The sequence below is a fragment of the Triplophysa dalaica genome, chromosome 1, assembly GCF_015846415.1.
Source record: "Triplophysa dalaica isolate WHDGS20190420 chromosome 1, ASM1584641v1, whole genome shotgun sequence".
Lineage (NCBI taxonomy): Eukaryota > Metazoa > Chordata > Actinopteri > Cypriniformes > Nemacheilidae > Triplophysa > Triplophysa dalaica.
In genome coordinates, this window is record NC_079542.1 from 25,539,403 (window position 1) to 25,566,673 (window position 27,271).

At 40.9% G+C, this 27,271-nt stretch overlaps 1 protein-coding gene across 4 annotated transcripts in view; it reads left to right on the forward strand.

Moving 5' to 3' along the window:
• nlgn2a (neuroligin 2a) overlaps window positions 1-27,271 on the forward strand; it is a 179,357-nt gene that overhangs the window by 119,811 nt on the left and 32,275 nt on the right. For all 4 annotated transcript variants that reach the window (XM_056747239.1, XM_056747222.1, XM_056747248.1 and 1 more), the window contains one exon: window positions 18,852-19,001. In XM_056747239.1, the coding sequence (XP_056603217.1) occupies window positions 18,852-19,001 (150 nt within the window). The remainder of the gene's footprint in view (window positions 1-18,851; window positions 19,002-27,271) is intronic.

Below are 27,271 nucleotides of genomic sequence, written 5' to 3' on the forward strand. Positions count from 1 at the left end.
TTTAGTCAAAGTCATGCATTTCAAAGTATTTTTTATTAAATAAAATTTTATTAGTTTACATGACAAAAAGTTTTCACAACCATTTTCACAATTATATTTTCCATTCCATTCCATTTTCTACCGCTTATCCGAACTACCTCGGGTCACGGGGAGCCTGCGCCTATCTCAGGAGTCATCGGGCATCAAGGCAGGATACACCCTGGATGGAGTGCCAACCCATCGCAGGGCACACACACTCACTCATTCATCATTCACTCACGCACTCACACCCTACGGACAATTTTTTCCAGAGATGCCAATCAACCTACCATGCATGTCTTTGGACCAGGGGAGGAAACCGGAGTACCCGGAGGAAACCCCCGAGGCACGGGGAGAAACAATTATATTTTTGTCTATAAAATTATTTTCAGACATTTAAGCATACACCTTCATATTAAATCCTAAAACAATGAGAAACATTTCATTCAAGTGTCCAAAATCTTTAGAGCGGTAGTGTACATAAAGTTGTACTAAAAAAATTGTCCAAAACCTCCCTCAAGCAGCACAGACAAAGACAAAATTGTCAAGTAAATAAAATAGCTGAAAAGTAAATGACTATGTAGTTATTATGATTGTTTTTTCAATAAACACAGTAGTCTTTGGTGTTTTCTCATTGTGTTTTTGTTTCGGCTACACTATGGGGATGGAAATTTAAGCAGCTTACTAAACACACTATATGTGTTTCTGTGTTAAATCAGGTGTTTAGGGGAAATGCTATTTTTGACATGTCAGTGTTAATCCCCAGATCTCAAAATGGGATTATTTTTTTTGCAAAGGTAGAGAGTGTGATGTCTGAGCATGAGTATATGTAACTGTTGGTACTGAATCTGTGGTGGGGAGGACTGTGATCTGTCTATGCGTCAGACCAAGGATGAGTGTCCAGTCAAGATGTGTGTCCACCTGAGCTCAGCTCATTATTCAGACTCGGTGTCAATCAATGCACACATCCACAAATATGTTTTAAATTTACAACTTTATACTTACTTTCTCTCCCCTGCCCCGCTGTCTCTAAACCTCATTCTCTATTTCACACGTCACATGCACTTTATAAATTGTTCATTCAGATGTCTTTGAGCAGGACCGTCTCACTCAGATCAGTCTATAAACACCTCATCTTAAATCGTGTGGCTTGCGATGCCAAAGGGCTTTTAGCTCCCAGTCCCCAATAGCCTAAACTGATGCGATAACAAGCCACCTTTACATGCAGAGGCTGTGGAGTTAATCTTATTCAGAGACAAATGGCCTCCCTTTTAAATTTGAGATGTGACTATTTAGAAAGAATTAAAGTCACTGCTTCAAGATCTGCCTGATGTGTCAGACTGATGTGTTGTCCACAGTGATTACTCAAATAATTTTTGGCTAATTTTTAGATTGACAACATTTACAAATTCTTGTGAGATTCACACTATTCAACAACAGCATAGAAAAATATTATATCTTTAAAATATTGTTTACTTCTACTAAAGAGCAATATGATTAAATGTTATGCAATTGGGGACTCATGCTCATGTGGTCAGATTGGCTGGGACATTTGCCAAGAGAAGTCGTTGATCTAGTCAATTTTTATTTCATTATGAACTCAAACATTTCCAATCACATTTTTCAAAACCAAAACTATCTGACTCATGCAATCCTCATAAATATTATAACTCTATCCTCACAGTATATCTGAATTAAATAAAGACAATATGAATTACAATAATTGTATTACAATAAAACTTTTCCCAGGTCAATATTTATCTTTCCTGTAGCTCAGTGGTAAGAGCATTGTGTTAACAATGCAAGGTTGTGGATTCGATTCCAGGGGATTGCACATACCTATGTATAAATGTATAGGATAATTCAATGTATGTCGCTTTGAATAAAAGCGTCTGCCAAATGCATAAATGTAAATGTAGTCAATTATTTGTGCATTTCATTTAGTGGTGGGCAACGCCGTTAACGCAGTGAGACTCTTATCGCGCGATAAAAAAAATGTCGCCGTTAATCTATTCTCAAAGTTGGGTTGGGAGCTGGGACTATACTACGCAAGCTATGATGACTTTCGCCTTGATATTTTAGCGCAGATGTATACCATCTTAACTGCACTGTACGGGGCGAGAACGAGATTTTTTAACTCGCGTGATTCGCGTCATTCGCGCCGCCTCATCATCTCATAACCAGGGCTTCATTTGCGCGATTCGCGCAGCAAGTAGGTCTATTGGCTCTTTGCATTAACATATAAATCACTCGCGCTTGACACGCCATTCGCGTTTGGTCTGAACACAACATAACGTTACTGTGAAATTACAACATCAAACGTGACGTGCTAACATGGATGCAGCTATGAAGCCGCCGGGTTTGCTTCAGGGAATATTAATTTTTAAGAAGCTTCCCAATGGAAACATCGACAAGACTAAGGTTGTTTGCACCTTGTGCAATGCGGAATTGGTTTAAAAAAAAAAAAAATCTCTCAACAGGTAGTGGTCTAGCTTTAGTTGAAACCAGTAACTTTGTATTGAGATCTAATGTATTATGGCTCCTGTATGACATATCGCTTGTTGCTCCCTAACTCTTTGTAAGTCGCTTTGGATAAAAACGTCTGCTAAATGACTAAATGTAAATGTACTGTAGGAGCTCTTCCAGTCTCAAGTACCACCTAAATGCAAATCATCCCTTAGCTAATGCGAAAGTAAACACAAGTACATCTTATTGAACATAACTTATTTTCATCACCAATTATCATAGTAGAACAGCTTTCTCAAGCAGTTTGTGATGCATTTTGGAAACAGGAGATGAGCCCCTGGTCTAATGCACCACCTGGCTTGAGAAACCCGGTCTCAAAGACTTACTTTTAGTCATTATTTGGGTAGCACACATATTCTGAATGCCTTCGGCAGAATTCAAATGAGCCATTTTAATCTAGATTAATCTAGATTAATTCCAAGATTAATCTAGATTAATCTAGATTAAAAGAAATTAATCTATGCCCACCACTAATTTCATTTCATATTACTAAAAAGAAGTGTTTAATTTGAGCGCTTATTAGAACTAGGTGTTATAATCCCACTATTTCAGCACAGTTGAATTCCCCAATAGGACATTTCCCACGCCTTATGCATGACGGGGGAAACAGGTCAAGAATATGAATATAAGAGGTCTGAGGATTCACTGGTTAGTCATCCTCTGTGTTTGGGGGATACTTGATTATAGAAATACATAGCATGCTTACCTTTCCTTGCCATAGTCAGAGAGACGTCTCATGAGTAGTGTGTATCACTTTCATCACATCCATTACCAGCCTTTTGGTGAGGTGCTGCTGATAATGCCTTTGAATGGTTCCCATCAATTTGACACATCATCAGTTGTGCACCTCAGCCTCATTGAGTGTTTCGGCCCTTCACAATACACCCTCAGCCAAGGGAGGCGCACCAAGTTGGCCAAGTGATTCTTTCTTTCAAATGCTTTGTTAATGGCCTCTTCCCAAGGTACAGTCAGCTCAACTATGAAGACTGACCTACTGGAGCTGTACCACATAAATATTTCCGGCCGCAGGCTTTGGGTGCAACTCAATTTTCAAAAGCAGTGGTGAAATTGTGCAACCAGCAATTATGCCTACCTCGAGCTGTTCCCATGTGGTGGTTAAATCCTGTGTGGTAATACAGAATTGGAGATCCTGAAAATATGCCTTAATCAGTTTTGTTACCTGCTCTGGAACGTGGAAGAAGTCAAAGGCTGTCCACAGCAGCTCATGTGGCACTGATCCAAGCCATTTGCAAAATCTAGAAAAATCATGTCTTTCTTCTCCTTTTTTGCCATTTGTAACTGGTGCCAGATGATGTCTGGAGGGAGCTCAACTCCTGTTACTTATCTACACTGATCACAAACACTTGCAATACCTATAGGAAGCCAAACGCCTTAACCCATGGCAAATCCGCTCGGCCATGTTCTTCACACAGTTTCATATCTCATATCATCCAGGTTCCAAAATTTATTGTGCTGATGCCCTCTCACGTATATCTATTCACAAGGAAGAAATCTCACCTGAAGAACCAGTCCTCCCCAAAGGCCTCTTTGTCAAACCCATCTGTTGGACCTTCAGTGAAGCCATCACCTCCGCCAATGCCCCCAACAACCGTCCACCAGGGTGTTCTCCAAACAGGATGTACGTACCACGCTCCGAATGTACTAACGTCATCAACTCAGTCCATAGTTCTCTGGGCACTGGCCAAACAGGGAGACTCGCCTCTCATGTAGAGCTTCTGGTGCTCGGGAATGGCAGCAGTCATGAGACGGTTTGTCCAAGCTTGTTGAGCATGTGCCATGTTGAAGATCTCCAGGAAAACTCCATCCTCTCCCGATTCCTCACCGACCATGTTCACTCCTTTCTCATGCCCCTTAAAGGTCTACCAACAGCAATGCAATCTGCAGAACCCCTTCATCATATATTCGGATACTTCGGCATCCCTGAAAAAATGTTCAGGGGAACCATTTGAGATACTTGTCAGCAACCACTGGTTCCGAGAGAGAGAGAGAGTCTGAGATGATGCTCCCCATCACCTTCAGAGAGCCATCAATTCAATTCAAGTTTATTTATATAGCGCTTTTCACATTGTGCATTGTTCCAAAGCAGCTTTACAGGGGCAAACAGGAAAACAGAAAAGGTCAAACACAGCACAGTGCATGGTGTTTATAGAACAAGCAAGATCATTCTAATAAATAATATCTAATTAATAAATAAATAAATGCAGTCTCCCGGTGAGCAAGCCAACACTGTCCTGCTGTGACGAGGAACCCAAACTCCAATGATTGATTTATCGAGAAAAAAACCTTGGGAGAAACCAGGCTCAGCCGGGAGGGCCAGATCTCCTCTGACGTGTCTTAGCTGCACTCAGTGACCCCGACCAAAAGCCACCGAGCAAATATCCATGAGGAAGAGGGAGAGCCCACCATCTGCAACCCAGAAAGTCGCACTCACCGAAAACCATGCAGATTCAACTCGGTCCCACTCCATGATCGACACCAGAAAACAGAACAACCAGCGAAAATAGTAATGGCATGTTGTAACATTATTCCTCTGTTGTCCGACATCGACCACAAAACAAGGCCAAACTGGACCCACACAGCCCCAGCAGATGAATCCCCACAAACACCCACCCAACAACCTTCAATCAGGGCCACTGAATGTAGCTATAACTTCAAACTGCTGACATGTGATGTAAGTTTAGCATTAAATACCAAGTGTAACTTCAGCATTAATGGGACAAGTAGTCCGTCTTTGCTCTTGGTTGGGGATGTAGTGGTCTAGGCTGGGATGGTCCGATGGTCGTATTTCTCTTGGGTGGTGGTGGAATTGCCTTAGATGGAGCTGGGATGGTCACTCAGTCTGCAGCTGTAGCTGGCGTAATCTCTAGGTGGGGATGGGCATATGTCGATCATCTGGACCTGGCGGAATTTCTTCCTACCTCGGGATGGGCATCCCGAGGCAAAGGCAGAAGGAAAATAATAAGCGTAGCTGCTGTTCATCCGACGTTAAAAGATCCAGGCTGCTGCTAGACGGAAAGAGACCCCGTAGTACCGACCTAGATGGATGGTCTGGCTCTCAACAAAGGACATCCAGCTCAAACTTCTATGCTGCAAGTTAAGTCTCAGATTCATTGGCCTCTTACCTATAACCCGGTAGAATAATCCAGTCACCTACATCCTCAAGCTCCCTCAATCTTACCCTATTCTCCCATCATTTCACCCGTCACTCCTAAAACCCTACCCCTCACCCGATTCTGATATCCCCACACAGCGTGGCCAGTCTAAAGACCCCCCCCCCCCACAGCTGGACTTGGAGTATGGCACCATATACTCCCTAAAGGGAGTGCCGCCGTGGTGGTCGATTTGAGTATATGGTCAACAGGGAAGGCTAGAGGAATGCTCCTGGGTCCCAAGAGATGACCTACTGGATCTCGCTCTTCTCACCAATTCCACCATGCTCATGCCAGTCGACTCCACCACGCTCATGCGAGGTCCTCTGCCCTCAGGAGTGGTTCTTGGATGGGGGTACTGTGACGGAGGCGCCAGGCTCTCTCACCACACCTCCACCACGCTCAAACTCTGCAGAGTTCTGATTACCTGCACCTGCCGCTCATCACTAAAAAGTATGAGCACATTCCCCAACTCTTAGCTTCACAACACTGGCTTCCTGTCTGTTTCAGGATTGATTTCAAGATTCCATTGTTTGTTTTTTAAGATTTTAAATGGGTTGGCGCATGCTTATTTATCAGTGCTTTTACATGTCCACGCTCCTGTTAAAGCACTGAGGTCGTCCAATCAGGTGCTCCTCAATGTTCCAAGAACCAGGTTGAAAACTAAAGGAGACTGCATTTTTCAGTGGTGGCACCTAATCTGTGGAATAGTTTACCTGTATGTATAAGAACTCCTCAGTCTGTGGGAATCCTTTAAGTCAGTACTTAGAACACACCTGTGTTCCTTGGCTTTCATTTTGATCTGAGCTGAGACATTCTGATGTTTTTACTGTATTTACCTTAGTCCATGGATAGCAATCCATCTGAATAGGGTTGACTCTACCACTACCGGACTGCTGCCAACATTGCCAATGCTAAGTGATGGATGGAAGGCCTCTACTTTGCACTGTGGGGGAAGTAGGGAGGCTCAATAGTGCACTAACTCACCGAAGGGGGGATACCTGCTGGTATTGTGTAAGACACGGGCTGACACTGGTGCCACACGGAGATTGTAAAATCTCACAATAGGTACTGGGCATAGCCCCACCCATCAGCTCTAAAGATGTCTGCCAGAGAGGTGCCCTGGGGCAGTGCCCACGAGGAGGCCATACCCCCGAATGGAGTGGGATTTCACTGCAAACGGGATCAGGCATTATTGGGACCGGTGTACCAAGGTAATGTCATCCACGATCCAGTGCCCCAATCTCTGTTTGTAGACAGACCTCCCTTGAGCTGTCCCCCCCGACAGATAAAGAGCTGCTCAGAGCTCCTAAAGCTGTGTATGTGTTCCAAGATGAGGCGCAAGGCGCGTAATGGACACAACACTGTAGAGGTTGGGTCTTCCTACCCAGGGGGGGAGCGCCTGCAGGCTCACCACCTTGTCACTTTCAGAGTGGACGGGGAGAGGTTGTTCTCGAGTCTTTCTCATAAAGGACAGCACTGACCCCCGGCATCTCCGTGGGTCTTCACCTCGGCAAGAACACCAGGACGAAAAGAGGTGTCACTTAAAGGCATACCCCCGCTCGGAGGAAGTCTGACCAAGGGGTGAGGGTGCGAAGGCACTGAGACGTGATTATAATATGCCAGGTGCCGGTGTCTCTGAAGCCAGATAAGAGATTCTTTGGACTGGGTATGCTCTGTTCTTTTCCCGGCTGAGCCAAATACAGAGACTGGGGGATCCCAGGGGAGGTTGCGGAATGCAGCCCAGTGTTGACTCGCCCGAGTCACCGTCCTACTGACAGTGCTGCGGGTAGAGGAGAAAACCCAGAGAGAGAGGAAACTCCGACCCGTCAGTGATCGAATGGCCCGATGTTACCCTCTCTGGGTTCATCCCAACTGTTGACGGGAGCAGAAGCCTTCCTCCGTGGGGGTCTGGATCTCTGGCGGGCAGGGACGGCACCGATGCCGGAGGGTTCTGCCGGGGGGGGGCTGATGGGGGGAAGGGGATGCTCGAGACCTCGACCACCGATAGGTGGCCGGGTCACGTCGGGGTAGGATTTGTGTCTTTGAATAATGTTTTAATGTATATGTTTCATTCAATAACTTGACATTCATCATAACTGCCATACACATTTGTTCAAGCAATAGGTTTGCTATCGCCCTGATCACATACACACACACTTCCTATTAGGTTTTGTGTGTGTTGACACACTCATTGTGTGTCGGATGAAGGTGCTGAGCCGAAATCACAGAGAGAGTAATCTGTCATGTTCTCTGGCAGTTTGCCGATCACTCACTCAGTCTCTCTCTCTCTTGGTCTCTTTGCTTCCTGTGTGTGTATGGTGTTTTTCCCTGTTGCCATTGATTTATGCTGATGCCTGACTATTCTCCTTCATAAGCATTAGTGCCTTACCTCCATGATCCCTCATCCACAGACACTTAGTTCTACATCTGAGCCTTACGGTGCCCCCTAGGGGCAAACAACTCACACATTACTTATACATCACACTGTAAAACAGGACCTACTGGTCTCCACCTTCTGAAGTAGATATTAAAACCGATCATATAAATCACTACAACACTGAAATTAGGAAGAAGTGGTCCAACAGGAATAGATATGTATAAAAAAATAAGATTATACACAGAAAGAAGGTTTTTAAAAAAGGAGAAGGCAGAAAAAAAAAGTTTTGTCCTACTTATGTCTGATCACTGTCTTATGGAGCAGGTTAGATGAGCTGGCAGGGAAAGACAGAGAGAGAGAGAGAGAGAGAGAGAGGTGGGAAGAGAGATATAGAGAGATTATGAAGCAAAGGTTGAACAAATCATAATCAGTAATAGTACAATGCTTGAATACCATCGGTGAGTTTTTGAACAGAAATTGTTAAAAACTCAAATAGCACACATGTCATTCAAATGTATTGATTACATATAGCAATGCGACAGAGATATTAAGCCTCACATTTGTTCCTTTAGTTTTCTTTTTATTCTCAAATAAGAGCTTGAAAAGTACAGAGAAATTCCAGTTCTTTCTCATAAAGAGACAGATGTGTAAAAATGGTTGTAGAAAAGCTCAATAAAAGGAAGGAAGGAGACGGGAACCGGCAGACATTTAAACATTTAAGTACATAAAATCAAAAGTAAAAAGACAGCCGGCAGCCCCTCACGGTCAACGGCCAGCGAATAAAACATAAATATAAACATGTTCGGGCCCAGTCCTCTCTCCCGGTCGCTCGTTCTCTTATGCTCCTGATCTCCTACGTGATACGAGACCGGTGCGCGCACAGCTGGCGCTCTTTAACACTTCACTCACCTGCCTCGAATCACGGTCTCGCTCCGCCTACTCCACTACATAAGATTACCCCCATTGCCCCTCGCAGGCCGGGGGGTACCCCCGAGACTGTGCTTGCTCCCCCCCTCCCTAGGGGGTCTCCCAGTCTCAGTGACGTGACGAGACAACGGAGACAACGGAGACGGGAGCCCTCTGAGCGACCGGAAAGAGAGAGGGGAGAGAAAAAAAATAATAATAGTCCAATTCCCCGATAAGCTGCCGCTCGGTCCTCAACCAGCCAGGGTACTCTCGCGGTGCCTTGCGGTGGCCCTGGGCCCTCGGTGGACGGCATGAACGTCCACCCCCCTGGCGGCCGGCGGTGGCTCCTCATTTAGCGGGAATAAGGGGGAATTCAAGATTATCTTGATAGACAAAATGTGCACTGTAAGCATCAGTAATCGTTAAAAAAACGTTTTTAATTACAAAGCCTTTTTTTGCGATCTTAAAACAGTCTATGGGGAAAACCCATAGTTTTTGGTCAAGGGAACCAGTGCAACTCTAACTGAATTGCTTTAGTAAACAATTTTAAAGTAGTCAGTGTACAGCTTGTAGAACAGTGTTAATTTTTCTGTCCCTTTAAAATAGCTCAACACACAGCCATTAATGTCTAAACTGCTGGCCACAAAAGTGAGTACACCCCTAAGTGAAAATGTGCAAATTGGGCCCAAAGTGTCAATATTTTGTGTGGTCACCATTATTTTACAGCACTGCCTTAACCCTCCTGGGCATGGAGTTTACCAGATCTTCACAGTTTTACACTTGAGTCCTCTTTCACTCCTCCATGATGACATCACAGAGCTGGTGGATGTTAGAGACCTTGTGCTCCTCCACCTTCCATTTGAGGATCCCCCACAGATGCTCAATAGGGTTTTGGGTCTTCACCTTTACCCTCAGTTTCTTCAGCAAGGCAGTGGTCGACTTGGAGGTGTGTTTGGGGTCGTTATCATGTTAAAATACTGCCCTGCGGCCCAGTCTCTGAAGGGAGGGAATCATGCTCTGCTTCAGTATGTCACAGTACATGTTGGCATTCATGGTTCAAATAATGAACTCTAGCTCCCCAGTGCCAGCAGCACTCATGCAGCCCCAGTCCATGGCACTTCCATCACCATGCTTGACTGTAGGCAAGACACACTTGTCTTTGTACTCCTCAACTGTTTGTCGCCACGCACTCTTGTCACCATCTGAACCAAATAAGTTTATCTTGGTCTCATCAGACCATAGGACATGGTTCCAATAATCCATTGTATTCAGCAAACTGTTTGCGAGCTTTCGTGTGGATCATCTTTTAGAAGAGGATTCCTCCTGGTACGACAGCCATGCAGACCAATTTGATGCAGTGTGCTAGGTATGGTCTGAGCACTGACAGGCTGACCCCCCACCCCTTCAACCTCTGCAGCAATGCTGCCAGCACTCATACGTCTATTTCCCAAAGACAACCTCTGGATATGACACTGAGCATGTGCACTCAGCTTCTTTGGTCGACCATGGAAAGGCCTATTCTGAGTGGAACCTGTCCTGTTAAACGGCTGTTTGGTCTTGGCCACCGTGCTACAGCTCACTTTCAGGGACATGGCTATTTTCTTATAGCCTAGGCCATCTTTATGTAGAGCAACATTTATTTTTTCAGATCCTCAGAGAGTTGTTTGCCATGAGGTCCCATGTTGAACTTCCAGTGACCAGTATGAGAGAGTGATAGGGATAACACCAAATTTAACACACCGGCTCCCAAGTCACACCTGAGACCTTTTAACACTTATGTATCACATGACACTGGGTGGGAAAATGGCTAATTGGCTTATTTTCACTTTGTACTGCCAGCGGTTTAGACATGAATGGCTGTGTGTTGAGTTATTTTGAAGGGACAGCAAATGTACACTGTTATACAAGCTGTACACTCACTACTTTATATTTTAGCAAATTGTAATTCCTTCAGTGTTGTCACATGAAAAGATATAATAAAATATTTACAAAAATGTGACGGGTGTACTCACTTCTGTGCGATACTGTACATCTCCCTCATTGCATAATTCCACATAGCAGCACAAATATAATGGTTCTCTTCTTCGTTTACTTATGGTTGAAAGCCGTGCATGAAAGAGCATCTTTGCTTCTATTCTAGTTTTCCAGTTCTGATATTTTCTTTCACCTGTCCAAAGCTTCCTTTAATGTGTTGTGTGTATTTTAATGGACCTTTAATTAATGCCGAAACTCAACATTTTACAGCAGAACAGTAATCAACATCTGTCCGTATCTCCTGCGGGAATGGCCTTTGTTATTTGGAAATGTCCTTAAATTGCTAAAAATCTTTAAACAAAATTAAGATACTTCAACCAACAGCACATGCCGATAAGTTTTTCTCTGAAACGATTTGCTTTATTGAGTTCATTTCTCAAAACATGTAGGTTCCAATCACAGCCCTGCTACACAATGCTGTTGTTTCTGCTTCATCAGTCAGCTATGCTTCAGTCTTGTCAACAGGCCAAACAGTAGAGCTCTTCACAGCATTTCCCTATTATTTAAATGAGAAGAGGATAGAGATACCGTAGGTTTAATGAACGTCGCACAGTCAAGCACCCCACCATTTAGATTCCCCCAGAATTCACTACCAATTAAATGGGCCTTGCTGAGGTGAAGGGAAGATAATGCAGGAGGGGAAGACAAGATTTAACAAGGTTAAATTAGGACACACTATCCACACACACATATAAATCCTCACGACTGCTAGAAGAGTCCAGTCTATTATTGTTTGTGTTGCCATTATCCTGAAATAAACTGGAGAACATCGGAGAGGGTGGGGGTTTCTCTGCTGAGAAGGAATGAGACAGAAATATAATGAGCGAGAAAGGGATTGACAAATAGAGTCTTCATGTGTTTTTTCTGTAATTCCTGTGCGGCTAAATTTAGGTGTGTTTTAATGTGCGTGTTAATAAAAAATAAAGACTTTAAAAATAAGAGAACAACAAATACAATCAGCAGAAATTAGGAATTCTCATCGCAAGAAGTATTGGAGAAAGATGTCGAGGAGAGCACGTGGGAATATGCAGAAGAGGAAAAGTAGTGGAATCAGGATCAAAATCAAATGAATGGAAAATTTGTTGAGATGAGATGAGATGTTAGAGTTGGGGATTGGGTTCTGAGAAGGCCAACAAGAATAGTTTTCTTGTTTCTGGATGCTGTGCTGAAGCTATCAGAATAGTAAGATAGGGTTGTCTTTGTTTCACAGAAGACTTTCTTCACTCACTTTTCTCTGTATTCTTCATTCTCTTTTCAGTTCAAGGAATGGGGATTTTTCTCTCTTGAATTAAAAAATAACTTAATGGTTCACATTCACACTAACACGGACTATTAAATTAGCTGCCATGCTTAAATGAGCTTGAATGGATAGCTCTTCCAAAAATTCAACTTCTATCATCATTTGCCTACCCTTATGTCATTTTAAAGCTATTTTTTCTTCTACTGATGAAAACCAAAGGGGATACTGTGATGCATGTCCACAGTTTTCTTTTCTATTCATATCAAATAAATGTCCTGTTTACGGATGTAGCCTCAGTTCCCATGATGGAGGGAACGGGACGTTGTGTCGAACCGACAGATGGGGTTCGTCTTGAGAACCTATCAACTTCTGACTTGTTTAGAAAAGGCCAATGAAATTGGCGAATTAATTTTGCATGCCAGACTATAAAATGGAGACGGTGTGCTGCATTCATTCACCTTTGGGCTGAGGAGCCTGTGACCCCTCTTGACTGCTGCAGCGGGCGGCACCTGTTGTGGCATGAAGGACACAACGTCTCGTTCCCTCCATCAGGGAACTGAGGTTACATCCTGTGATCAAGACGTTCCCTTTCTGTCGGTCTCTAGACGTTGTGTCGAACTGACAGATGGGGTTCCTATGGAAAACACCACAGCGCTGTGCCTTGTCACAATCTCTAGCGAAGAGACGGTGACTGGCCAGGGCATGTCAGACGTGAGCGCTACAGTCCCGGCCTCAACCACTGCAGGGGGTAGCCCACTCAGTGTCTCCTCGTCCCGTCCAGGAGCCAGACATGGGTGTTCCAGAGATCTGGTCTGGGATGCCATAACGAGCCCTTCCCCTGAAAAAGAAAAGGTCACTGAAGACCAAGAATTTAGGGTGCGTCGGCAGAGAGGCGTGTCACCATACGCCTGCTACCCATGTGGCACTTTCTCCATGGAACCCGACTCTGTAGCCAGTGTTGGAGCGGTCTCATGTGCATAAACCCCAGGGGGATTATCATCGCACCCTTCTGGTCGATTGCCATGAACCAATCCTGAAATCTGATAGACGTCAGGATGCGCTTCGGCGTCAGCATCCTGAATGGCAGCTTGAGTATGGGCCTGTTCAGGGTATGCAGATCTAGCAACCCCCGCCTTTTTTCGGAGCGATGAAGTACGGACCGAAAAACCCATTGAACATCTCGGCTAGAGGGACGAGCACAATCACTTGCTTTGCCAGAAGGGTGGAGACCTCGGCCCGAAGCACGGGAGCCTCCTTGCCTCTGACTGAGGTTGAGGGGATGCCTCGAAACTTGGGCGAGTGTCTGGCGAGTTGGATCGAGTAGTCGAGACGGATCGTATCCCGTAGCCACCTTGACGGTTTGGGACGCACTTGTCAGGCTCCCAGGGACCGAGAGACAATCTGCTTCATCGACCTCCCAGGGTTGGTTCGATGGTTGGCAGTGGTGATCCTGTGATAAATACCCACAGAGAGAGGAAACTATTTTGTGAGAAAGTGGGCTGTTGGGACGGTCCCGTCCCTGATCGACCAACAAGCGATGGAATTGCTGGAGTCAGGCCCAATGGTATTCTCGATCTCCCTGGGGTCCTCTTCCCCGCCGCAGAGGCTGCTGACAGGGAAGAGGACCAGGGCTGCCTGGAAGCAGACGGTTCATGGGTTCTCGATGGCCGGAAGGCGACGGGGGAGGATTTGCTTGATAGCCTCTGTCTGCTTCTTTAATGTCGAGAACTGCTGTTCGACAGTATCACCGAACAGCCTCCCTTGCGAGTTGGGTGCGTTGAGAAAGCGGACTTTCTCTGCGTCACTCATCTGTGCAAGGTTCAGCCAGAGTAGTCTCTCCTGGACCACAATTGTGGACATCAGCTGACCCAGGGCCCATAGACCTTATAAAGTACATATGGACTAGTAAATAAAGAGGGTGTGGTTTTAACTCATCCTTTTTTTTTAATATGTACTCACATAAGTCATTTATTCACCAAAAAATAAGTACCCTCTTGACAGTAGCAGGTTTGTCACCGTTTGTCAAGCTCGACAATGGACAAAATAAAACTATTTTAGTTTGTAACAAAAACAGTAAATACTGACAAAAATTGTCATTTGGGGGTGAACATTACCTTGGTACCTAATGGCGCTTTACCGCTGCTTGGTACCATCATGTTTAGTACGACTCGGCTCAGTTTGCTTTACCCCTGCAGTTTAGTACCGCCTCAAAGTGGGTGGGATTATAAACTTGTCGTCATAGTTGGGCTTCTCTACTGCCTTAGCATCATTGTAAGCGTGTCACAAACAAACGCACAACACAGGAGTAATGGAGCTTATTGATGGCGGATGGGAGCAAAACAAAATACTGCTAAAAATTCCACAGCAAAGAGCAGACAACAATTATTTGGTTTACTTGACGGTGCTCTATATTTACTCTATATTAAATTCACAAAGCATAAGACGAAACGCCAATATTATGTTATAAAATGCGTGTTCTTGTGTTGCAAATCCTAGGACACTGGTAATGATTCTATCTGCCCAATCAGTGATCTGTGTGAAAACATGTCACATTTTGGTATTGGTACCCTTGGAACCTTAACCGAAGTGGTAGTAAAATAAGTATCAGGTACTGTAGCCTACCCAGTAGCGTACAGTCCTATGCAGTGGAAAAGAGCCATCATTTACATGGTGCCTTTATGGGATTTTATGGTATTTCACAGCTTGACAGCCACTTGACAAAATCTACTTTACAAAAAGAGAAAAAGAGCTGACGAGTGACATGAGGGTTAAAAAAGAATGACAGAACTTTCTTGTTAACTGTAGTATATCCATGTAAAAGGCATATGAATGTGTGAGAAAGCAACTGTGCATATGTGCATATGAACATTTGAAGATGCATGAAATATTCATAACATCTCAGCAGACTGTTTTAAATGGACATTAAAGCAAATTTTCCTGTCTGCCTTTGTCACTGAAAGTGACCATTTTGATGGATGTGTAGGAGCCTCTAAGTCTATCAAACACCCTGTTTCTTTTGCCCGCTTCAGCACATTATTGGTTTTGTGTTCTGTCTCCCTAGAATCTCTCTCCTTTTCTTCCTTATTCTTGCCATTGCTTGATGCATCAAACTTTATGTAATGATCTATCACACAGAACAAACAAATTCTGTAAATTTTCACAGCAGCAGAAGCATGTTGATGTCCCCTGCCCTGACCAAATGAGAGTTGTTTTAAACATTATATTGTCTCCACACAGAAAGATATCTTACTTCACTAAAAAATACAAAAAATCTATGAATATCTATTTATTTATTGGATATACATCATGTTTTTCCTATTTTTGGTATATTTTAGTCAAATAAGTATATTTCAATTACTTTTAATTTAATACCGTACCTTTAATTATATTCATAATTAAATTTGAATATTAATACCATGGTATTAATTATTCAGTTGGAATAACATTAAAAATCTTATTAGAAATACCGTAGAAAATGTTCTATAAAAATTCTAAATGTTAGACAAAAGTAGGTCTAAAAAGCTTAAGACATAAAAATACATTATTATCTTTAGATTTTTAATGGAGAAATTACTGCACAACTAGTTACGTTTAAATGTATTCATTTAGCACATATGCTACTTACAAGTTAACATCAGCTGTTAAAGGAGTCAGATGGTGCGAACACGTGTTTTTCTGTGTCTTTGGTGTGTAATAAGTTGCCCATGCATGTATTAGACATGTAAAATTGCAAAAATTAAAGTTAAAGGATAAGCTGCCATCAAGGCTAAATAAAGCTCAATCCAGTAAAGGCTACAATGCTCAACGCTGCAAAGCACGCTGCAATTAGAAATCAGCTCATCATGCAGAGCTTGAATACAAAATAAGCAAAGGACCTTATAAAAGCAGCTTCGTATCAGATGATTGAAATAGTCTTGGCCACTGGATCCGTGTTTTGTCCCTAGCGTATTATTTCCCGACCCGCAACCGAACCCCAAATGACACATCGATAATTATTTCAACCGTTAGCTACATCAAATATAAGCGGTTCACCCGACGGATGATAGTTTTGACACCATTCTGCCAAACAACGCTTCATGAGAGAAAAAAAGGGCTCTCCTGTTTTTGCCAAGTGGTTGATATCCTTAGCACAACATTATGTTGACCCTGGGACAACATTTAAATCAAGCAATCAGATTTCAGAAATAAGTTTATATAAAATCTTCCAATCAGGATTAGGTGATTCTAGAGCATTGTTTTTCACTTATCATTTCCCTCTAATTTTATGGGTAAGTTATGGTTAGGGTTGGGGTTTGATGTTGGTTTAGGTTTTATTTGTAAAAGTGTTGTCCTTAGGTCAACAAAATATTTTGTCCATAGGACATCAACCACTTCGCAAAATCAGGTCGAGCGGAAAAAGACGTACTTTTAGCTCATGAAAAGCAATAACACGTGGTCTAGACATGGATGAGTTTGTGACAGAATTCTCTAATTGACCAGAAAGTTAATGCTGTGAATATTATAGTAATATGAATAGCTCTTTTTATGTTTTCATCAAATCTAAAGTTACTAAATTGTAAAATGTAAAATATAGGTAAATGTAAAAAAACATGTATATAAAATTATAAATGCATAAGAGTGTAAAAATAAAAATGCTATGCAATATTAAACTACATTTAAGAATAATTTACGATAGTTATTTTGTAAATAGTTTGTTATATAGTCAACCTTAAGGTGGCTGCCTGCCTTTTACTTCCGTGTTATTGTTTGTTTATTTTGATTACAGTTTGATTAAATGTTCCCCATTTCCCGCCTCCTTCCTTCCCTACTTTGAACTTTGCAACAGTATATATATATATATATATATATATATAGAAAGAAATTCACTTGGCCCACCTTTCATCTCATATCTGGAGCCTGGCCTGGTCACAAGTGAGAAAAACAATATTGAATTTTAGCACCATTTTAATTGGATGAGGGTGACAGAAGAATAAAGAAAGCAATTGTGTATGTGGCTGTGTCTAATGGATTCAGAGCTAATTAAGTTCACACAAGAGATAGAGAGTCCCCACCATCAGAGGGACATAATGGCAGGATGCTTATGTGGGCTCACACCCACACATGCGAGCACGCTGAGCAGTAAACACAAGTTTGTTTCTAATCACACCATTGTCTCTGTTGTGTATGAGGGGATCAGGGGTGAGCTGCAAGCTCCTCTGGGCCTTTCTTTTTGTCTGTGAGTGTTTATGCGCATTTGTTGTTTTGTTGTAGGTTTTTTTAACACTATTCTTTTACACACCCTCTCCTACCCTTCCTCAGTATTACCCCTTGTTTCTTTAATTTTAATCTCAATGTTTTTCTTTCTCTCCCTCTGTTCTCCCATTATGCGCCCATCTATATATAAATTCATGCATTTTCTAGGTGCGTTTACCCATATGAGATCCTTAGGAATCAAACCAGTCATCATGGTGTTGCTAGCATCCAGCTCTAACTTTTGTTGCATTTGCAAAAGTCAATGTGCCTAAAATGAGAGGGATGCCAGGATGTGATGATTATTGGAGTATTTCATTATTTACAATGAATTGATAGAATGAATGACAAGAGGTCTCATTCAACAAATGTGTGCAATAGCATTCTTGTTTAAAAGCAGTGTGAGAACATTTTATTTTCCAACTGCAAAAAACGCAGTCTATCACTGATTTATCAACTTGATCAACTATTAATTTATTAACTGAAATAAAGTGACCATATGATTTTAAAGTAACAAAAGATAATAAGCATTATAAATCAGTTTGAGGTTCTGCTTTAAAGCATATAGCAGCGTAAGTTGCTTCTATACAGTCAATCTTAAACATTTGTTTCTCTCTATGGGTAACCTGAAGAGCAAATATAGAATTCCTAATGTCTTCCAAATATCTAGGATCGCAATACTGTGAATGAATCCTTATGTATATTTATATTATGTATTTTACATGCCACTTGGATCAGTCCAGTAACACTATGTGTGACAGATTTCACCTTTGAGTGTGTTTATTTCATGGGTGCAAAGTAAGTGGTGCACTCTGACTGACCGTCTGTTTGATGGCCCGCTTGAGTAAGGCGTTTCATTAGTTTGTGTTTATTTGTGTTTGTGAGCACTCCGTCTGCATCTTGAGCATCTGACTTTATCAGTTATCTGCTTTAATGAAATCGACTGAGATTCAGGTGGCAATTGAGGGTGTCAAGGGGTTCGAAAAGTGAAAGTATGTCTGTCTCTGTAATAGATCTCCATGGCAACAGTCAATGAGAACGAGTCACATTGATGGAATGGCCTCTGTTGGGTAGATGGGGAAATCAAAATGAGGCAGTTACTATAGCGACGCTCCATTGGTGCTGCCTCCGCATCTGTCTTGGTGTGTGAGTGTGTGTTATAACTTTAGAAATAAGAGCTTATTGGTGTTTAAAGTGATCTAGAATCCAGTATCAAAAGTCCATTTCAAACCAAGGATCCAACCATCACTCTCCTTTAATACCATGCATACTGTGACTCATACCTTTCTGATTTCTAAAGCCTTAACTTATAGAACAACCTCAATCTTCTTATTTTGACTTTCCTCAGACATCCGTGACCGAAGGAAGAAACCTGTCATGCTGTTCATTCACGGTGGCTCTTATATGGAAGGAACTGGAAACATGTTTGATGCCAGCGTGCTTTCTGCATACGGCAATGTCATTGTAGTCACCATGAACTACAGACTGGGGGTTCTGGGTAAGTCCACTAAAATTCTGTCTTCATAATCTTTTCATGCAGCTCTGGAATCAGTCTGTACAGAAGATCAGTAAATATTGTTCCATACTCTGAGGACTCAGGAGACTCAGCAAGCCTGTGGGTTGTTACTCTTTTGAACTTAACATATTGGAACATATGAACTTAACATATTTAGGTCATGCTTTTAACTTCTATACAACACTTGTAGCAGTCTAGTTATGAATGGTTAGTGAAATGAGTTCACCCGAAAATACTGCATTCCTGGATCAGAATATCTGTCTAAAGAAGCTTCTTTTGTCATTAGTCATAAGTTCTTTCATCATGGTTGTAAAGTTAAATGCAGGTGGATCAGAAGTGCGAGCAGTAAATGAGAGTTTCTTTGGGAGGTCTGTCCTGTGAGAGTGTTTTTGAATTACAAGCGCTAAATCCTTTTCATTCCCTCTCTCTAAGACTATTTTATTCCTTTACAAGACTGAAATATTGAAGTGTGATACATTCATGCAGATCAGCTTTAGCTCTGACGGTTTTATTGGCCGAGGCAGTTAGAATTATATTTTTCCATTTCTCACGGGGCACGGTGGCTTAGTGGTTAGCACGTTCGCCTCACCTCAGGTGGCCCAGAGCATGGGGTAAAGCGCCCTTTAGATTTGGACTTAATATATTGAAGGAAAAGGGAATAAAAAGAAAGGCGGTTGAGACGTTCAAAGCATTACTGCTAAACTGCAGATTTTTGCTGTAGATTCGTATTTGTAATATGTTGTAATAAATAACACACACAGACGCTGTTGGAGAGATGCATGCTGATTCAGTTTGTTATGATGCCCTGGGTGTGTGGCAGTGTTTGGAATTTCTTCTGCATCTCAAGGCATTATGTTCTCGGCTCTGAAGCTTAGAGATTTCAGCCTTTTAGCTCTGTTTGCCCTGCCTCGGAGAAGAGATTGCTTATGTTTGTTTGTAAATGTCTTTCTCTAGTTAAGTCATACATTCAAGTCTAGCAGGCTGAATTAAATGTATATATACATCCATGGAATATGGAGTATAGGTGAAATAGCCAACTATAATATCACTCTGTCAGTCCGTCACTCGTTTTAAAACATAAACTAAACTAGCTAATTATATGGCATATATACATTGAAATCATTGGATAATGTATGGTCCCTGTTTAATTACTTGTGGTGAAAATAAGTTTGTGGAAGTTCTTGATGGAGTTGATTTGATATAAACTTACTGACGTAAGTTGCATTCAAAGGGTTTCAATATATACAATTATACAATTTTTTAATACAAAATATACAATTTTATAAAAAAAACTGGTGCCTCAGTGCATAATCATGCTGCACATTGTAAATCTGTAGTTTATGCCCTGCCCTGAAACCAACCACACTGAGGAAAATAAAGCTACACTGGGAAGGCCATTTAAAAAAAGTTTTTTTCAAAATAAATATGTACAAGTAAAAAATAAGAATAGACTATTGTATGTACAAGGTACAGGCTATATACAGCAGAATGAAATATATTTTTTCTGAAAAAGTTGTATAAAAAATAGATGGTGTATTATCTGGAGGATATAATTAATATTACACTTAATTATTATTGCACAGAGTTATTAAATTGCACGGTGGGTAAAAAACATTTAACTGTTCAAGAGGTAGATGACCTGAGGGAAGAGGATGTTTTAATTCTGGTTGTTTTGGTGCTCAGTGCTCTGTAGCACCTACCAGACGGCAGCATTGTGAAGAGATTATGGCTGAGATGTGAGAAGTCCAGGGTGAATTTCTGAGCCATTTTCCTAACTCTGGATGTATACACGATAGACTTTGCCGTTTTACATGATAGACTTTGCCGTTATATTATAATATAACATTTATTTTAAATCTTATGTATATATATATATATATATATATGCTTTATTTAAATGTTAAAATAAAATAATACATTGTCGATGTAAATATTGTAGACATTCCAGTTGAGTGTCTGTTGAATATCAACTAAATCAAACCTCAGGAGTTTCATCCAACAGCAATGTGAAAGACTGACAGCATGACACGGCACAAGAAAACTGTGATAAAAATCACATTTAAATCTTTTTTTAACTTTTCCTAATACAAATAATACTGCTGTATTGCTTAACGGTGAATATGAACTTGTTTTCTTTGCAGTATTTGAGGTCTGGAAAAATACAGAGCATCTTTTCTGTTATTTTGACCCGTTTCTTCTCTTTTCATTTTCTGCAAATAAATGCAAATATAAACAATACTTTTAGTTGAAATATGCCAGAAATGTTGTTAGTATTTCACAAAATGATCATTTTACCTATAAATATCTGTTTGCATTCTACCTCCTGTAGTTGCTCTCAATGCCTCTAGAGGCCCCCGCTGTGTCCCTAAGCCTTAGCCCCTTCCTCGGGTGTCCTTATTAGTTCTATCCAGGTCACCTGTGCCCTGTTACAACTAGGATATTTAAATTGTGTTTTTTACTTTGCTTCTTACTCAGTTATTGGGTCTTAACTGCTAGTCTGACTTGGTACCCACAGTGCTTCCTCCCTGCTTCCTCCCTGCTTCCTCACTGATTCCTCACTGATTCCTCACTGCTTCCTCTCTGCTTCAAGTAAGGTTCCTGAGTAATTGTTTTTCTTTATGCTCTCTGGTTTGGTTTTCTCCCCTTGTGTAGTTTTTTCTGTTGAAGTTAGTTTTTTCCTAATTTTATGTCTCAGTCTGAGAAGAACTTGTGTTGGATTATTCTTTTTTCTACTAAAACCACTTTGCCTGGAGAGCTGTCTGGAGTGTTTCGTTTGGGTCCAATTAAACTGCCCCTGTGGCTTAGAGGCAGATCTCCTAACTACCACACTGAAGACCCGAGTTTTAGACCAGCTGATGACAATATCAGTAAAACTCTAAATAATCTCTTTTTTTTCCGGCTCTATACATATGTGTGTTACCTACATTTTTGGAACCAAATGTCTCCATAAGGATATTAACATATTAAAAATGCTGAATTTATGTCAGTTGTGATAGACAACGTGTGGTTAATGGTGACCCACTTTATTTAAATAAAAACCTAAAGAAGAATGTCACATGAAATGTTCATGGGCCATGTAATGCAAAAGGGGTATGGTGTCCTTGTCAAATAAGTGAAGGACGGGTTGGGGGCAGGTCCAGAGGTGCTGGGCTATGAGGTCATCATATTAGTGCCCATTCAACTGAGTCATGTCATACCAGGACCACAAGGACGGCTGTTGGAATGCTGAATTAATGGAAGACGTGACAGGACATGATTAACATGTGGCCACTCCCCACGTTTTCTCATTAGTTTCTATCATAGGCTGGACATGGGCCAAATGAGCAGCAAGGCCACAGTGATTTAAGGAAGTGCAGAGACTCCATCATCTGACATAAGAATGATGGATGTCATATGGATCATACTGTAATTTAGATAAAATCATCAGCATGAGCAAAGTCTGTCACACATGCTTTGCTACGTTGGAGTTATGGATTTAATTTACAGTCAAACCACATCTAACGTCATCCAGAATTCATTCATTGTTATGTATTCATGTATTTTTCTCTGCTTACATTTATTTGTTTAGTAGATGCTTATGCCCAAAGAGACTCAAAAGCAGAGGCTATTATTGTTTTGGGGCAGTTTTTCTATTATTATTTGAATGAGGCAAAAGGTGCAATATGGTTAGTTAAATTGTTTAGAAGAGGCAGTTTATTGTATTAGTTGTCATTTTATGTACAGTACATGGCCATTGGAAGGTGTGTTTAATACATTATACAGTAGCAGCTTTGCTTCTCAATCCTTTCCGTTGTGCAAGCTACAGGTGCAATTATCTGCTTCTATATCCTCATATTCCCCAACACATACAGTCATGTTGCTTTTCCCCCGCTACCATGGCGACGGTTGCCGTGGTGGCAGTGATTTGGGCTCATGGCTTGCACGGTGTCTGTCTGGCCGACAGTGAAAACGGTGTCGTGACCCCAGCCATCACACAGCAGTATACACACTTCTGAAAAGTGCTGATATTTTTTTCCGCCTTTCACTTCTGTTGTTTGCTTTAGTCCCATGTGATTTTAGTGACTTAATCTGTATCTCTGCCCATTTGCTGGCTGTCCTTTCTGCTGTGTCTTTCATTCCTATTTTTCTCTTTCCCTCTTTCATTACTTACTTTGGTGGAAAGTGTATTCTGGAGGGAATACACTCTATCTCTCTCTCTCTCTCTCTTTCCCTGTCTGTTTCTTCTCCGTTAAATATGTGATGGTTGAATTAGAAATCATTTAGAGCTTGACCTTGACTTTGAGGCAGAGACAAAATAGAAAAAATGGGGAGAGAGATACCATAGTGTTATCAGTTTTATTTACCTGCCTTGGCAATGATATGGTGTTCAACTGCTTTGGAGTCAGATGTTAATACAACAAACATCTAAATGGAACAAAAATAAATTAATATCACCAAAACATTTTGCTCATATTTTACTCCAAAATATACATGCTGTGGTAGTGATTAGATTTTTTGGAGATGAGATGACGCTTTTATCCTTCAAATTCCAAGGTCTGAAGTTGCTTTCATTAAGGTCATTTCAGTTTGGCCTAAACGTTATTGAAAGAAAAAAAAAACTGACACAAGTTTAAGGCTCTGATATTATTATTATTAGTATTATTATTATTATTATTATTATTATGAAAAACTTAAATAAAAATCTTATATATCAACATGAAATTAAACAAATAATGAAATGAAAAGAAGATATAACAAAATTACTAAAAATTTGAAATGAAAACAAAATCTAAAAGCAATGCCTATTTTTAAATGTTAATACAAATAAATAAAATATTTATAACATGTATACTATTTGTTAATTAAGGAAGGCCCTTGCACCTAGCAAGGTGTCTAAAGGCAGAGACTTAAAAATTACTGGGGAGGGTGGTATTTGTGTTTATATGTGTATGTGTGTCCTAACAAGGTTCATGGAAATATTAGGATGTGCACAAAAAGCCAACCTTCAAATCCTGACCATCCGGATAGTTTCCGTAGCAACCAGAGGCAGAGCAGATAAGCAGAGGCCTCTTCACTCCACAAGTGTGAGTGAGTGAGAGACGAAAAGACTTTGGTAAGGATTTTGGTTATCCTTTTACAGTAGGGATTGATAGCCCCTTTCCACTTTCATTGAAGAACATCTCAGACATTTCTCTAAACATCTCCTTCAGAGAGAAGTGTTCAACTCAAGAAAGAAAACCATATAGGCTCAAAATGGCATGAGGTTGCATAATTTGTGACAAATGATGAAAGACAGGATAGAATTCATTCTAATTTGAGAAACTTTTTGTCAACTTTTGTGCTTATAGAGCAAGCCTGTTCTGAAAAGTAGAGTTTTCCAACTACTTTAACCTCTGGGAATTACAGACAGAGTGGGTAAAGATTTCTCATTTTTCAAATTAGGAATTCCTACATGTATTATAGAATAGATATTCTGTCTGCTTTTCTTAGTTGAACACAATAAGAGTTATGATAAATAATATCTGGCCTGTTCCCAGCTTTGTAATGCCATTTAATGGGGTCATTGCTTTTGATCATAGTGCTCTGGGCTGGAAAACAAATATGACACGATGCACACTTGCATCAATACCTTTGAAACTCATTGGTTCTTGGATGTCCTAGCTTTAAAACGGGTTGCCCAATTAAATGGCATTACAAAGCTAGGAAGAGACAGGTTATTATTTAACAGAATACTTATTGTGTGAAGTCATACAGTATACACTTAATAATTAAATTGCATTGCTCTAGATGTTGTTGACTGCCTTTTGTTTAAATGCAGGGATGGATTTATGTTATGACATGTGGTAAAACATGAACTTTAGCATTTAAATTAAACCTTCAAGTATGATTTATTCCTTAGAATATTTAAAATTATCTGTAAACTTGTGCCTTTGTAACCTCCATCCATGTCCTCTGTAAGGTCATAACTGTGGAGATCAGCTGCCCCTCCTTCTCCCATTTTCCTACCATGCAAATTTGATTAAAAACTGTTCCACAGTTAAAATTAGTGCAGGTTAAACCCACATGCACACACATGCACAACATGATGACTGATGCTAAATAGCATATGGTGAGAGAAATTTGTCTGAGGTTTGATTCTGGTTGCAGTTTGTGGTAATTGGGTGCGCACATGCCATATTGCAGGCGCAAAAGCGTGCAAAGCTGCTTTCCCATGTGCACTAGTGCATGTGCCCTTCATTTGGTAAAAAATGATTGGTTCACAATTTGCTCATGCTAATAAACTCATTAAGTCATTAACCAATTAACTAGTGCATTCTGGGGAAGCAGCCCATTTCCTGTCAGCCTGTTTTCACACTGGTCTGCCAGCCGCAAAGGAAGGTGATATCTCTGCCGGTCCTTTCATTGCATTGAGTGTTAAATAAACCTCCCACACACTGCTGAGCAGAGACAAAGACCTGCAGCACTATTATTAGTGCTTGTTTATTCCGGCGATGCTGTTCCAAAGAAGGAATTAAGAAAATAGCAAACACGTTCACTCCCGACCCATCCGCTACGCTTCGATTTGCAGTGCTCAGTGAGGCGTACTTGCTTCACTCCTTTCTGAAGTATCTAACAGCAGTATGCTGCCACGAACCATTTGTTTGTGTATTTGATGGGGAACCATCACAACTTGAAAACTAACGGAAGGCTTTAGCAGCTGGACACTTCTAATGCTGAGTCAATCATCGGTTCCGGGGCCCCATGTTGATGTGGGATTGGATGGAGCGGTGGTAGAATCACTGGTATGTGTTTGGAAATCATCGTGTGTTTGTTTTGCCCATCCTTAATGCTGACAGAGTAGTTGTTGGGTAATGAATTCAAGCCTGCGGCTTCCGCATACAAACAGTTTAGAGGAAGACAGACACTGGCTAGAATCCGCAATGAGCTATTCGGCTTTACAAGTCTGCTCTGATCTCATTTGTTTTCTTTATAATATGTCCGCCTCTAATTGTTATTATTCAAGCCCCTTGCTAGTCGTTTGGCACTCAGAATATGATTCCGGATAAACAAAAACCTTTTGGCGATTGTTTGAGTGGTGACTGTGAGGTCATATTAACATGTTTATTTTTTTCATTTGTTAATTTTTTAAAGTAGTGGCATCATTCAGTTTCAATTTTTCTTTGTTCTCATTTCTCAAGTAATCACAATTATCTTTGCATAGACCCTTGACCATCAGCATAAAGGGTGGTCCAACTTGCAAAATCTTTTGGTCCACCGACACATCACGATGGCTTCTGTTTCACATGTCAAGGGACTAACTAAAGTCAATTTGGTTATTAAAGGAGTAGTTCCCCTTCGAAATAAAAATTCTGTCATCGTTTACTCACCTTCTTTTCATTTCAGACCGGTCTGACTTTCTGTTTTCTGCAGATATTTTGAAAAATGTTGGTAACAGAACAGCAAAGCCCCACATTCACTTCTATTGTAACCAATGCAAGTGAATGGGGGTCTGTCAACAACATTCATCAAAATATCTTCTTTTGTGTTCTGGGGAGTAAAACCTGTACGTAAAGGTTTGAAATGACAAGAGAGGGAGTAAATGATGACAAAAAAATATTTTAAAGGTAAGATAATCTATTAATTTGTTGTTATTATAAAAAATTGCACTGCAGTGAAATGTGGAACAAAAGAAATAACGGCAAAATTTGTCTTTAATGAATTGATAAATTGGGTGTTGCACACCGTACTCGTCAAGCTATTTTTAAAATTCCACCACATTGTTTTCTCTGACTATAAACACCGGTGGCGCTTCTCTATATGTCTATATGTATGCTGATAAAAATCCTTCCGCGCCTCAAAGTGCCACCCACATAGAATAACCTAAAATTTGTCTAAAATCACATTTTATGTACAAATAACTTCATGGAGACTGCAAGATATATTTATCCGTTTTGGAATTGCGGAAAAAAATTGCCTATTCATACAGAAAGCAATTTTTGTTTAAAAAGATAATAATAAATATATTAATCGACTTGCTCCCTCCCGTGACCCGAGGTAGTTCGGATAAGCGGTAAAAAATGGAATGGAATGGACTTGCTCCCTTTATATAGAGCTTATTCACTAAATAACATTCAAGTACCACCTAGTAAAAATAACATACTGTAAAAAAAGAAGTTAAAATTGGTCCAACTTACATGAGTGGACTTGATGTAGAGTAGGAATTCGAGTAGGATACAGACATTTCCTTTGGCAGTGTGCCATACATGTAATCTATTTTAGACGTGACGGCGATG